The sequence below is a fragment of the Molossus molossus genome, unplaced genomic scaffold, assembly GCF_014108415.1.
Source record: "Molossus molossus isolate mMolMol1 unplaced genomic scaffold, mMolMol1.p scaffold_m16_p_14, whole genome shotgun sequence".
In the NCBI taxonomy this organism is placed as follows: Eukaryota; Metazoa; Chordata; class Mammalia; order Chiroptera; family Molossidae; genus Molossus; species Molossus molossus.
This window is the reverse complement of record NW_023425349.1, coordinates 57,190,434-57,205,350: the sequence shown is the minus strand read 5'-3', so window position 1 is coordinate 57,205,350 and position 14,917 is coordinate 57,190,434. Positions and strand designations below refer to the sequence as shown.

The following is a 14,917-nucleotide window of genomic DNA, read 5'->3' as shown; positions in this document are numbered from 1 at the left end:
CAACCAGGGCTGGGGACAAACTGCAACCGAGGTACGTGCCCTTAGCGGGAACCGAACCCGGGTCTCTCTGGACCGCAGGCTGACGCTCTAACCGCTGAGCCAAACCTGCCAGGGCTATTTTGAATTTTAGTTACCATTAAAAGAGGGAGATTTTTCTGTTTATAAGGAGATGTACTGGTTAAAATGGTTATGCTACCCTGTTAATCCAAAGAAGCAATTCTATAATGGTGCAATATTCAGACCGTGTGGCAGGCCGCGGGGAGAAACGTTTAGCATGGCAGCAAGCCTTCGAGCACGTCTCAGTTCCCCAGACAGATGTTTCGCCTTCATTACTCAAATCCTGAGCTCTTTCCTGACGATATTTTCTCTCTAGGAAAGAGGTTGCAAACTGGTCATTGGCAGGCTCAATTAGTCCATGGGCATATTTTATTCGGTGTGTTGGTATTTGAAATACTTCCAGGCAGCATTTAACTACTAGGACATTTTATATAAAAATCTGGATAATCTGTCTTCTTCAGCCATGTAAGGCTAGTGCTAAACTGACAGGGAATATGCTCTCCAGTTTGTCGCATTCTCCACCACTCCCTATTTTATTATACTAGGCTTGTTCTACTCATTTCACCACTTGCCTGGCCTGGTGCACAACTGAGTTTACTGCCTGTGCTCTCAGCCTTCTCATTATTTTATTCTTATGCTGAGCAGCTGTAGAAGTCACTTTTATAAACACCCCAAACTCATGAAATTCAAACACTGGGCCCTCTCCCATGGAAACTCACTGTAGGTCAAGCAGACCAATTTACAGGAATGAAGGGTTTTTGTTTCTCAGGAAACGGATGTTTCAGTCAGCACTGCCCTTGTCGAAACTTCTCTGAGTCAAGAAAATCTTGTTGCTGATTCAGAGAAGCTCAGTGTAACAACCTCAAGTACAGGCCGTGCACAAGAAAGAGTGTACAGGGGCAGGATGGATTTTCGCAGACGGTGTTCAGGAAAGTGGTGAGACATAGAGAGGGTGCAGGGGCCAACTTCATTCCTTTGAGTCACAGTCTGTGCTTTTGTGCTGCCATAGCTTATGTATAAGCCAGACACAGATGCTGTTAGGGTTTTCTAGGGTTGTTTTCACAACTGGTTTCTCTGGAATTTGGTGAATATATTCAGCAGAATTTTAAAATGAACAGTTCTGAATATTCTGAGTAGTTGATACCAAGTTAATTAGAAATTTCTATGATTCGCCTATCATCATTTTGGTGAACTCATGTGTCACAACATGTGATTTTTAGATTACAAAAGGAAAGGCAACTTTCCCAAGAAATCTAAAAATACCCATTTTATAGCATGATCCAGGCCTGTCAGTTCCCAACGCACTGCTTTCCCAGGTCTAAGCTTTTCATCCAGACAGCCTGAATGATTTCAGCAACCTTATTTCTCCTGACCTCCAGATCACATTCTTTCTCTTCTATAAATTCCAGGTCCAAGCCTGTCAACCTCATGAAAAGACTTCTATTCCCCCAGTGTTATCCTCAGCCCACAGCTCTTGCCAAGTACTTAACAATTGTTGCAAAAACAACAGCTCTTGATTGCATCACAGCTGAATATCTTCCCCCTTGGTGTTAAATTTTAACTCTGTTTCTAAGTATGTGACCTCGCATGTCCTGTGCAGTGTTCCCTACATGTGCTTAGCCTTGTAGACAGACCAACGGCTACATCATTGTTCTGTAGCTGCACAGAACATACCATCTTTGTTCTCCAAGAAAGATAAGGAACAACACAAGTTTGGGAGAACAGCTAGCTGGAATGCCACTGAACAGGAAGATTCTGTACAGGCCTGAACTGTTCAGTTACCCTTTGTACATTAGAACAGTGGCTATTTCTTAACTCAAGCTAGGAGAGAAAAAGAGGAGAAAAAAGAAAATCATGACTACTCATAGCTCTGTTTGCTTCTCTCCTGTTTGTGGTGACGCATCGTTTTGCTGTGGCTGAAAAAGGAAAATCCCAGTGATGGAATAAAATCAATGAGAAAATTGTTCTCTTTGCAGGCTAAAAGACAGCAGAATGAAAAGTAAATTAAAAACAGACCAGTGGTCAATACGGTGGTGCAGGTAAATGTGGTATACTCACATCCTCCCACAGCCACATCAAAATTATAACTAAACTACAGAAAAACCATCACAGAGAACCACCTGAAATCTAACTGAATAGAAGTCCTATAACTAAGGATATAAAGAAGCCATGTCGACAATGGTGGGAGAGACAGAGATTCTGAATGAGCTGGTCCCATACTCATGTGTGGCGGATAAAAATCGGGAGGGATAGCTTGCTGCCAAGGTCCTCCCTGAGGAGTGAGGGGTCCTAGCCCCACATCAGGCCCCCCAGCCAAGGGTTCCAGTACTGGAAAGAGAAGTCCCCATAACTTCGGGCTGGAAAAACCAGCAGGGATTGAGGCTGAGGGGGATGGAGGTCCTCTGGAGTCCCAGGCAGTTCCTCTTAAAGGTCTGTGCACAGACTTCCTCGGACTCACTCGCTCTGAGCTCCAGCGCTGTGGCAGCAGCTCCAAAGGCACAGCAGGAACATACTGGGAAGAACTGAATTGTCTGCTTATCAGGGCGAGGGCTGGAGGGGCAGCTTCCTCCCAGAGAGAAGTGCTGGAAGAGGCCACTGTTTCTTTGCTAAGCCCTCCTCCCACAGAGCTGTCAGATGGGTACCATATCTGAGTCTCCATCAGCCTGGCTCATACTGTTCACCCTGCCCTGGTGATTCCCTGAGACCCCACCGCACCCAACTTGCAGGTCCACTGAAGCCATTTCCAGTGGCTTTTCCATACAAACAGCCTGTCTTGGCTCAGGCTTTGGACTTTCCTAAAATATCTCAAACAAGCAGCATCTGGCTTTGGCATGCCCTCTTCCTTTAAGTGGCCCTCGTCTCAGCACCAGCAATAGCCAGACTTGGTTCGCAGCTTGGCCTCTCCTGGGCACCTCTGAGCCCAGCATGAGTACTAACCATCTGCAGATTTCTCCATAGTTCATGGTAGGTGGCCCTGGGAAAGACACAAGTGGCGGCTGACCTTGGCCTGCACCTCCCAGGAGCCTCCAGAGCCAGCACACCTGATGGACAGCTTCAAGCCACACCCAAGCACCTCCATGAGTGACACACTCAAGAGGTAGACTCAGCCAGCACCAGAGCCCCGCTGAGGTAAGTCCCACTTGTGGGGTGGGCCTCTACACAGCAGATTCTCCACAATGGTCACGGCCAATCCTCGTAGCCAATTAGTCTAGGAGTAAATCCTAGGCCAATAGCAATCAAGGTTCAATTGCAATAGGAAGGTGCACACAGCCCACCCAGGGGGTGCACTTGGAGTTCTCAGCTTGGGTAATCAGGGAGGCTATACCACTGGGCCCCATAGGACACCTACTACATAAAGCCACTCTGCCCAAACTGGGAGACATAGCAGCTCTACCTAATACATAGAAACAAACACAGGGAGGCTTCCAAAGTGAGGAGACAAAAAATATGTCTCAGTGAAAGAATAGGACAAAACTCTATGAAAAGAACTAAACAAAATGGAGACAAGCAATCTACTAGCTGAAGAGTTCAAAACACTGATTATAAGGATGCTCAATGAATTTAGAGGAACAGTAGATAAATTCAGTGAGAACTTCAACAGACAGATGGGAAACATAAAATTTGAGATAGAAAACATAAAAAAAAGTCAGAAATGAAGAAAACACTAACTGAAATGAAGAATTTACAGGGAATCAACAGTAGAGTAGATAAAGAAGAAGAAGATCAATCAGTGATTTGGAAGATAAGGAAGTAGAAAACACCCAGTCAGAACAACAAAAAAGAAAAAAGAATAAAATAAGGATAGTGTAAGAAGCCTCTGGGACAACTTCAAGCATCATTGGGGTGCCAGAGAAGAAGAGAGAGAGCAAGAAATTGAAACCTGTTTGAAATAATAATGATGGAAAACTTCCCTAACCTGGAGAAGGAAACAGACATACAAGTCCAGGAAGCACAGAATGTCCCAAACAAGATAAACCCAAAGGGGCCTACCAGAATTAAAATGTCAAAATTTAAAGACAAAAAGAGATTCTTAAAAGTAGCAAGAGAAAAATCAGTTAGCTCCCTACAAGAAAGCTCCCATAAGACTGTCAGTTGATTTCTCAACAGAAACTTTGCAGGCCAGAGAATGTGGCACAAAATATTCAGAGTATGAAAAGCAAGGACTTATAGCCAAGTTCACTCCACCCAACAAAGCTATCATTTAGAGCCAAAGGACAGATAAAGAGCTTTCCAGACAAGAAAAAGCTAATGAAGTTTATTACCACTAAACCAGTATTACAAGAAATGTTAAAGGGTCTTTTTTAAGAAAAGAAGAAAAAAATATATAGAAATATGAATAATAAAATGGCAATAAATACATATCTAGCAACAATTACTTTAAATACAAATGGATTAAATACTTTAGTCAAAGGCCTGGTGGCTGAATGTATAACCAAACAAGACTCTTACATATGCTATCTACAAGAGACTGACTTCAGATCAAAAGATACACAGACTGAACGTAAAGGGACAGAAAAAGATATTTCATGAAAATGGAAATGAAAAAGAAAAGCTGGGATAGCAATGTTATATCAGAAAAAACAGATTTTAAAACAAAGGCTATAATGAGACAAAAAAGGACAGCAATTCCACTTCTGGGTATTTATCAGAAGAAACCCAAAATAGTAAATTGAAAAGACATACGCATCCATATGTTCATTGCAGTATTATTTACAATAGCCAAGATATGGAGACAACCTAAGTGTCCATCAATAGGTAAATGTGTAAAGAAGTGGTGTATGTATACAATAAAATATGACCCACACATTAAAAAAAGAAAAAAAAAAAAGAAATCTTGCCATCTGCAACAACATGAATAGACCTAGAGGATATTGTGCTGAGTGACATAAATCAGAGAGAGAAAGACAAATGCCATATAATTTTACTTATATGTGGAATCTAAAGAACAAAAGAAAGAATGAAACATACCAGAAACAGACTCATACACAGAGAACATTTTGACAGTTGCTAGATGGGAGGGGGGTTGGAGGATGGGTAAAAACAGAAAATGGATTAAGAAGCACAAATTGGCTGTTACATAGAATAATCATGGGGATGTAAAGTATAGCGTAGGGAATATAATCAATAATATTGTAATAACTATGTATGGTGTCAGATAGGTACTAGATTTGTCAGGGTGATCATTTCATAAATTATATAAATGTCTCATCACTGGGTTGTATACTTGAAACTAATATAATATTGCATGTCAACTATAATTGAAAAATAAAAAATTATTTTAAAAAGTAAATCCACATGTAAAGTCTAATGTTTGCCATGTCTTGAGACCTCAGCCTGAATAATGTATAATGTAAAAATCATACCCTTAGGCACAATTGTGACCTTTGTCTGTCCCTGACCCCCAGGCACTCAGAGGTTGAGGAACTGCTAATTTGGAATTCAGTTCAAGAAATGTCTGGCTCCTGAATTATCTCTTCCTCTTCTGCTTTAGTGTTTACCACCATTTCCTTCTCTCTGAAACAGTAGCAGCTTAAAACCGGGACCCACTGGTGAACTGACCTAGCTCCCCAATAGCCTTCTTGACCCGTGGGTTGTGTAAGCCTCCACACAGTTTGTAGGAGTTGGGTAAGTACATGCTGTAAGAGGGAGACACTGGACTTCTTGCTAAGATGGGCAGGTGAATTCTTGAGGAATTAATTGGAAAATTAAAAAAGATGCAATTGCTGCTCTGGCCGGTTTGTCTCAGCGGTTAGAGCATCGGCCTGTGGACCAGAGAGTCCCGGGTTTGATTCTTGCTAAGGGCATATACCTTGGTTACGGTTCGTGGCAACCAATCAATGTATCTCTCTCACACCGATGTTTCTCTCTCTCTTTTCTTCCCTCTCTCCCTCCCCATCTATCTGAAGGTAAATGCAAAAATGTCCTTGGGTGAGGATTAAAAAATAAAAAAGAGATGCAATTGCATTTTTAGCTCAAGCTATTAAAACAGGTCCTATGTAATTGTGCGCTGAGTATATTGAAAGGAGAAGTAGAGCTAGGCGAGCACCTGACAAGGGGATTTAATGCAATGGTTGTGGTGAGGGGGTAGATTCAGAGGAGGCTTGATGAAGTGACAGCTTAGCTGAGATTTAATAGATGACACCAACTCAGGTAGACAAGGAAAAAGAAAGTATTATTAAGAAGAGAAAATTCTATATGAGAAAACTCAGATTTGAAAGAGGGGGATGTCTCTGAAGACTAGAAAATCCTGTGTGGCTAAAGCTGGCGTACAAAGGTGACAGAGATGCAGTATACAGCTGGAGACATGAGTACACCTCCCAGTGAGCAATAGGAAGCCATGGAGGACATCTGAACTGAGGAGACATCATAGAGTTGAGAATTTAAAAGCCCATGCTAGCTAAAAGTGAAAATCGATCCTATTGGAAATGGGAGGAGTGGATGCAGGGAGAAGAGTTAGGAGGTAGTAGCAGTGAGATTGGGTTCATCAGCTGTAAAACGTTCATTCCCACGTCGCTTCCCATCTTACAGAGAGAAAAACCATATCAAAGAAGTAAGGTGATTTGTGCAAGACCACAGAACCAATAAATGACAGCACCAGGTGTGCACCTAACCTTCTGACCCTGGTTTGAAGCTCTATGCACAGTGCCAGCTGCTCTCAAACTTTTTCCGTGACGTGAGTTTGTGCGCATGGCCATCGTGTTTCCACATTTGTATCTGTTTCTCCTGTGTAGGAAAAGCAGATCCGAGTGCACGTGAGCTAGAGGGGGTTAGTGTACAGGCAACCATGCTGTCACTCTGCTTCATTCAAAACCAAAAAGGAATCGTTTGCAAATGTATTCCAGCTTTTATTAGTGACAAATCTCTCCACTGCAGTTGGTACCTGAGCCTTGCACCCAGGAGCTACTGACATCCTCACTGACCCTTGAGATGAGGAATGAGGGGAGAATTTTTTTTCTGCTCTACCTTTGAGTATAACTCCATTTATTCTTCCAAATGGAGTAGGGACAGAAGGCCCTGCAATTCTTTTCTAAGGTGACAAAAGGGTTCTTAGGCCCAAGGCCTGGAAATTTGGTGTAAAGCTGTTTCTGATAGGTATGCATGAGGGAGGTTAAAAAAAAGAACAGCAGCCCTGGCCGGTTTGGCTCAGCGGTTAGAGCGTCGGCCTGTGGTCCAGAGAGACCCGGGTTCGATTCCCGCTAAGGGCATGTACCTCGGTTGCAGTTTGTCCCCGGCCCTGGTCAGTCATGCGGGTGGCAGCCACTCGATGTGTTCCTTTCACGTCGATGTTTCTCTCTCTCTCTCTGTTCCTCTCTCTCCCTCCCACTCTACCTGAACAAAAAATGGAAAAAAAAAAAGAACAGCAGAAGATAAGATTCTAGTGGGTTGCATCTGCTGCAACTCTCTGAGGTCACAGGTTTGTGGAAGTGGTTCTGTTGAGCCCAAGCTCTGTCCGACAAAACCTTATGAGTCCTCCTTCATGGTGAGGTGTCTTCCCCTCCACTTCTATCAGCCTTATCTCTTTCTTTTTTCTTTCTCTCTTCTTCCTCCTTTCCTCCCTCCCTTTCCCCCTGCCTCTTTTGACAATAAATGTAGTTGCTTGGATTCTACAGTGGAGGCTTTTGTGGATATTACCCACGCTATTGCATACATTGGGCAATGGGCAAATACAGGGTATGAGAGTATTTTCTGGCAGATGAGAATATAGAAGTTAGACTGTAAATGCAGGAAAACAACTACCTCAAAGCCCTCCACTCCTCAAATAGTGACCACCCCAAATTCCTATTGAGTACTCCAAGATATTATTTCTTTTTCTTTTTGTTTAATTTTCCCCCTTTATTGATTTTAGAGAGAGAGAGATGACATCGATGAAAGAGAACATCTATTGGCTGCCTCCTGCATGCCCTTTACTGGGGATTTGGCCCATAACCCAGGCATGTGTGAACTGGCAACCACTTGGTGCGTGGGATGATGCTCAGCCACTGAGCCACACTGGCCGGGCTCATTTCTTTTTCTACAGACAGGCCGTGTGTAGATCTTGGGAGGAGCTCACTGGGTGCAGACAAAGGGTCAGTTTAGAAAAGCACCAGATGGGTCTGCAGATATATAGGCCAAGGCTCAAAGGCTGCAGGTGTGTTCTGTCCCAGCGGGCACAATAGGAGCGGAGAGCTGCTGAAAGACCTCGGGGCACCACCAAACAGGTGCTTTCCCCACTCCCAAATGGCCTCACACACTTTTCTCCTTTTCTTACCCAACCAGGAGATTCAGATGCCTGGGTGGAGGGGTAGGGCTCAGCCCAGCTCCTATCCAGAATGAGGAAAACAGAGATGAGAACTGAAGGAATCGTCAGAAAGGATCCTGGCAGCCTCCCACCAGTGAACTCTGACCACAAGCTGTCCACCGTTGCCAAAATAACACCAACTTCACAGGGCTGATGACACTTCTTGGCACAAAGAACAAAGCAAACAATCTCAGCCCCAGGAACAAAACATTCTGTAAAAATACTCAGTATAAGGGTTTTAGCTCACTCAAGACTAGAACCATTTTCTTTGGGGGGAAAAAATTATCAGGATGAACCCAATGCAATTCATAAGCCTTGAGTGGGTTTAGTGGGAAGCCAGGAAGTGGTTGGCCAGCCATGCAAAGCAGAGCCTCACATGGAGACACCCGTTCACATGGTTACTGTGAATAAAAGTCACTTACCTTTCCTTGAGTAAAGCTTTTGGCAGAATTGTTTTCTGAGGCTTATCATCACAACCATGACTAGTAAAGCAATGATGAAGAAAGGGATGATAATATGCAGCAGCAATGTTGGCGGGACCTTGGGTTCCATCTCACCTGGTGAAAGAAAAGCACCAGAATCGATCACATGGTAGCTTAGAGATAAACCAGCAAGCTGGCCTTCTGAGTGGGTATCGCCAACGTGGCCAACTTGCACTGAGCATTTACTTCATGCTGGGTTCTGTTCTATGTGTGCTGAGTGGATTAGCTCAATTACTGCTTCCAACCACCCTATGAGGCAGGCTCTACTATGACCCCCATTTTACTGGTAAAGAAAGTGAGGCCTAGGAAACTTTCTCCAAGTTATACTATAAGTAACAGAGTTGAGATATAATCCAGATTGCCTGGTTCCAGATTCCATGTTTTGCATCATTCTGACACATCTATCATTTCCTTCCTTCCTTCCTTCCTCCCTTCCTTCCTTCCTTCCTTCCTTCCTTCCTTCCTTCCTTCCTTCCTTCCTTCCTCCCTCCCTCCCTCTCTCTACCTACATATCATCATCATCATCTCTCTTTTTCTTTCCAATAGGGTAGTCTCTCTGCCCAAAACTGTCTCCCCACTCCTCTGTCAAGCACTCACAGTGCTTAGAATCTATATCATTAGTTATTCAATTTCAATGAGTCACAGGATCCTTTTGAAAAATAAAATATTGTAGGTGGTGTGAATATAAAAAATGCGGTCATTGTGAATTACAATAACTAGCCCTTTTCCTTGTCACAGCTAATCAAAGTCCTGGCACTGAGGAAAAGATGAGTTTAGTAGAGCAGTCGATAAGAAGAGTAATTTGGGAGGCTGGGGAAAACCTTGGAAAGGAGAGCTCTGGCTATGCCAAAGTCAGAGTGAAGGCCCAGACTGACACGGGGAGGTGGCAGGGGAGGCAGAGTAGGCCGTGCCTTTTCTATAAGCCTGAATTTTGCCTCATGGAGTAACTTATACAGAACCAATATAACAGGCTGGCCCTAGAAAAACCTGGCAAAACTGCTCGGGAGGAAAGGTTTAGTCCTGCCTGCCAACTGCCTTCCTTTGCCCCCAACCTAGTGTCTTCTGAGAACCACAGACCGTTTTAGCTGAGGAGGGAGTGGGCATCATTTAATCTGAGCCCTTCATTTTAAAGTCGAAAAAGTAGCTCAAGGTGCTAAATAATCTAAGGCCATCACTACTGCTAAGTAAGTGGCAAAACTAGGATTGCAAACCCAGATTTGTCTGATCCAGAGCTCAGGCCCAACAGAGATTTGTCTCTACCCAAAAGAGTGTGGTGAACACTAAGAGAAAAAGGAGTAAGAAGTCTGGCTCACCTACACATTGGATAAGCCATACTTTAAAAATTTGTTTTAAATTAAGGTATAATTGACATACAATATTATATTCATTTCAGGTGTACAACATAATGATTTGATATGTGTCTATATTGTGAAATGATCACCTCAGTAAGTCTAGTTACCATCCCTCAATGCAAAAGCCATATCAATTACAGTCTGCTCCTTCACTCCTAAAAGTGCTATGTAAGCATTTGCTGTATATAGTATCATGAGTCAAGGAGTCCTGGGAACTTCACTGTCTCCAAAATAGAAAAGTTCCCTATCTCAGTGACTTTATGCAAAACTTGTTCTGTCTAGGTTCCTCAGAGTCCTTTCCACATACAAGATTTTACTCATCCCTGAAGACGTTCTAATGTTGGACATCCAACAGGACAGCAGTCTGCTTAGATTGTAAGTATTTGAAGTGCAAAGACTTTAAGTCACATCTGAATCCCGTATAAAGCCAAGCATCAGCTACACAAATGGTGTCAGTAAGGATTTATTGGACTGAATTGACCATCTACCCACTCCACCTAACCCAAGTTTTCTTGGCATTAGTTACCTTGTGGCAGACTACATTTCTAAATCCCCCCTGTAGTTAGGTGTGGTCAGACAGGTAAATTAGCTTGAGGACAAGAGACTGGGTTTTCTGAGTTTGCACCTTAAAACGTTGAATATGGCCCTGGCCGGTTTGGCCCACAGACCAATGAGTCTCGGGTTCAATTCTGGTCAAGGGCACGTACCTCGGTTGCAGTTAGTTGCTGGCCCTGGTCAGAGTCGTGCAGGAGGCAACCAGTCAATGTGTCTCTTTCACATCGATGTGTCTGTCTGTCTCTTTCTCTCCCTCTCTCTCTCTCTCTCTCTCTCTGTTTCTCCCTCTCTTCTTCCCTCCCACTCTATCTGAAGATAAATAGAAAAATATCCTTGGTAAGGATTGATTGATTGATTGATTGATTTTTTTATCCTTACCTGAGGACTTTTATTTTTATTTTTATTTTTTTGCATTTATCTTCAGATAGAGGAGGAGGGAGAGAGGGAAAGAGAGAGAGAGAAACATTGACGTGAGAGAGACACATCGAGTGGCTGCCACCCACTCGACCCCAACCGGGACTGGGGACAAACTGCAACCGAGGTACATGTCCATACGGGAACCAAACCTGGGACTCTCTGGTTCGTAGGCCAATGCTCTAACCACTGATCCACGCCAGCCAGGGCTCCTTGGATAAGGATTTAAAAAAATATATTGAATATGGCCTGGCTGGTGTGGTTCAGTGGTTAAACATCAACCCATGTACCAAGAGGTTGCAGGTTCAATCCTGGTCAGGACACTTACCCAGGTTGTGGGCCAAATTCCCACTGGGGGGCATGCAGGAGGCAGCCAGTTGATGTTCTCTCTTATTGATGTTTCTATCTCTCTCTCCCTCTCTCTCTAAAATCAACAAAGAAAAAAAAAATAAAACAACATTCAATAAATATGTCTCTTTTTCCTTTCTGAAGGTTGAAACATGGATGTGGAGTGACCCAGCTTTGACAGTTCAACAGAGATAACACCCTGGAGAATGGCAGAACAAGATGGAAAGGACATGGATCACTGAATGACTTTACAGAATAAACTACTTACTTGCTCTGAACCACCTTCTATCTCAGAATATTATATGAGGGAGAAATACACTTTTGTCTTACTTGAGTTGCTATATTTTGAAGTCTCTTTGGCTAAATCCTAATACATATTCTTCTAAATTGTTTTCTAATATTTGTATGCTACTTAACAATAATATGATGCTGTATGGGAAAACTATTTGTTTTATCCTTACCCACAGTCCTATCCACTCGCAAGGAAGCCGTGCCTCTTGTTAAAGGTCCCATATTATTATTATTTTTTCTGTTTCCATCCTTTCTGAGTGCCAAGGACTTTACAAGTATATTTAATTTAATCTTCACAATAACCGTATAGGTAGCTACCATTATTTACCCTCATTGTACAAATGAGACAAGAGACAGTTCTAGGGTGGCTCAAGTTCTCAAAGCGAGTAGGTTGCAGATAGAATTTGAAACTCAAGTCCATCTGACTTCAGAGCCCATGCACTTGACCACTGCCAAAGTCACTGCCAGGCCTCCTAGAAGGGCTTCTCTGCCAGCCCTGTAAGAATCTGGGCTCTAGTCCCACTGTGTTTCCTAATAAAAATACAACTGACTGAGCAGAAGGAACTATTTCAAAAGGAAAATCGTCTCATTGTTCCTTAATTTCTGTCCATTCTAGAGTTGTGGGAGCACCTCCCACACCCAGAATTTCATTGCTGTGTTTGTTTGATTCACTGACTTCTGGATAAGCTTGTGGTAGGTCACAGACATCAGCAGTGAACAATTCAACTTATGAGTATTTCTACAGTCATATGACAACTTAAATGCCTTGAAGAAACAGATGCTAGGAACATGGGAGGATGTGTGACCAGTTATTTTGTTCCTAGTATTTGTACCACAAGCCAGGGCATCTTTTGACTGCTCTGATCTGACTGTCCACATGTCTGGAGGCTGGGGTGATAGGTCTAGGATCATAAAAGACTAAGCCTTCAACTCATTAATCTGACATTTATCTAACAAAGGACAGTTGAGTAAAAAACTGCAGAAAAAAATAAATTCCCCTGGGATTATTTATATTTAAGCCTCTAAAGCTCTAGTGTGAATTGGTTCTAACTCAATTTTCATGAGGTGACATCTGGTGGTCTTAACTGTAATGAAAACCAAGATAAGGATTGAGCACTTATAAGAGAGGAGCACTTTGCTTTTGCTTTATGAGAGCAATTAAAATGCATGGAAAATAAAATAACAATGGAAGAGAAAAAGATAAGTACAGGCACAGGCAAAGAAATGGTACAATTGGTCTCAGAAGGCAAGATGAAAGAAGGTTGCTTGTGTTCTGGAGTTATGAGCTCCCTGGAGAGAGGATGGGCTTGGAGCTGGTGAATAATGATATTGATATTTTATGTGGAAGAAAGTGTCTGAGCAAAGAGGTCATGGAGGTGGGAGAGGGTCAAGCAAGCTCAGAGAGTACGTGGTGAAGAAGGGGAGCTGACTGGACCTGGAGCAGAGGATAGTAGGGTGCATATAAAGCTAGGAAGGATGGGTAAAGCTAGGTTGAGAATTTCTAATTGCACAAAGATTTCTCCATCTCCCTGCTGGTTGCATTCACAACTGATATCCCAGGCTTTGATGCAGACCTATAGGCCCCTCCCACAACTGTTGACTATTCAGTCAGCTCTGTTAGCTCCTAGGGAGAGAGGGGCCACCTTACTTCATTCTTAACTTCTCAAAGCCTCAAAGCTTCCAGAGAAATGATCAGTCTGCCCTTCCACTTCTCTACTAGGAATAAAAAACACTGATGTAATCAATGGTGCAAAGGGCAGATTCCAGTTATTTCCAAATTCATCTTACCCAGGCCTGTATTTCTCTGTGGACATCCTTATATAAGTGTTCTTGTAGAAAAATCACATTTCACCTAAAGTCCTGGCCTACACTTAACCAAGCAGAAAGTCCCACATAACAAAGGACAGTTGAGTAAAAAACTGCAGAAAAAATAAATTCCCCCTGGGATTATTTATATTTAGGCCTCTAAAGCTCTGGTGTGAATTGGTTCTAACTCAATTTTCATGAGGTGACATCTGGTGGTCTTAACTGTAATGAAAACCAAGATAAACATTCTTGAAAAACCAGCTTGCCGAATTCACTATTCTCATCCAAAGTTGACCCTAAAAGTGATGTTTCTGAAGTCTTTATTTCTATCAAGATCCTTAGCATGACTCCTCTCTTTACTTCACTTTACCATAATAATTAGAGAGAAGCTGGGCTATCATTAGTGTTGGAATTGTGCAGTGAAGTGCAGACAGGTGGGGCAGTGGGGAGCTGGGGGCTTGCAAATAATCATGCAGCTGGCTGCCTCTAAGAACAACAGCAGGGAGTTTTGTTTTTCCCCAGAAAAAGAAGCTAGAAAATAATGTGCATCGAGTCACTTCAAAATTCTCAGTCTGGTCTGTTGATTGGTGCCAGTCCATGGTAAAATTTACTTTATTTGAGATGGAGCAGATAATTCTGATGCCCCAAGTCATATTCTCTCTGTCCCACCCGATATCAGCCATGGCTGAATGTGGCGAAATGATGGGTGGTTCTGTGCAGGTCCGGACTCTCTTCCCTCTGACCATCTCGTTTCAAGCATGTGCTGCTTCTGGGCCAGGGCTTTCCCAGTGCTGAAGGCAGGTCCCTTTCACCATTACTTCCAGCGACCCCTTGTAGAATTTTTGCTTCTCGTCTCCACAAATTTTGGGTTTACTGGATTAAAGGTCCAGCTCCCTAGTGGCAAATGCTTCTACCAAGGGATGTTGTACCAAGAAAAATGTTCTACTGTATCTAAAGTTATAGCTACTGCTGCATCAGCTTGAGCTCTACTCGACAATGGACCACAAGCAAAGAAAAGAATTATTATGTTGGTGGAGTAATCAATCTTAATTACCCTGAAGAACTTGAATGCTATTACATAATGGAGGCGAGGAAGACGATGTCTAGAACTCAGGGATCCACCTATTCTGATTCTTGTTACTCCCATGCCCAGTAATAACAATGAAAAGGCAACTGTAACAACCTCAGTCAGCTCAAGGTGAAGCAACTAAGGTTTGGAAGTCTCAATCCCCAGGCAAACAAACTATGGCATGTGAAGTGCTAAGTGATGGAAATGTAGACTGTATGGCGGATGAGATAGATGATAAAGATCAACTGGGATCAATTGCAACAGC

General features: G+C 42.9%; 1 protein-coding gene across 2 annotated transcripts in view; it reads right to left on the bottom strand.

The window, feature by feature from the left end:
• PDCD1LG2 (programmed cell death 1 ligand 2) overlaps positions 1-14,917 on the bottom strand; it is a 69,847-nt gene that overhangs the window by 9,283 nt on the left and 45,647 nt on the right. For both annotated transcript variants that reach the window (XM_036261914.1, XM_036261913.1), the window contains exon 5: positions 8,758-8,892. In XM_036261914.1, the coding sequence (XP_036117807.1) occupies positions 8,758-8,892 (135 nt within the window). The remainder of the gene's footprint in view (positions 1-8,757; positions 8,893-14,917) is intronic.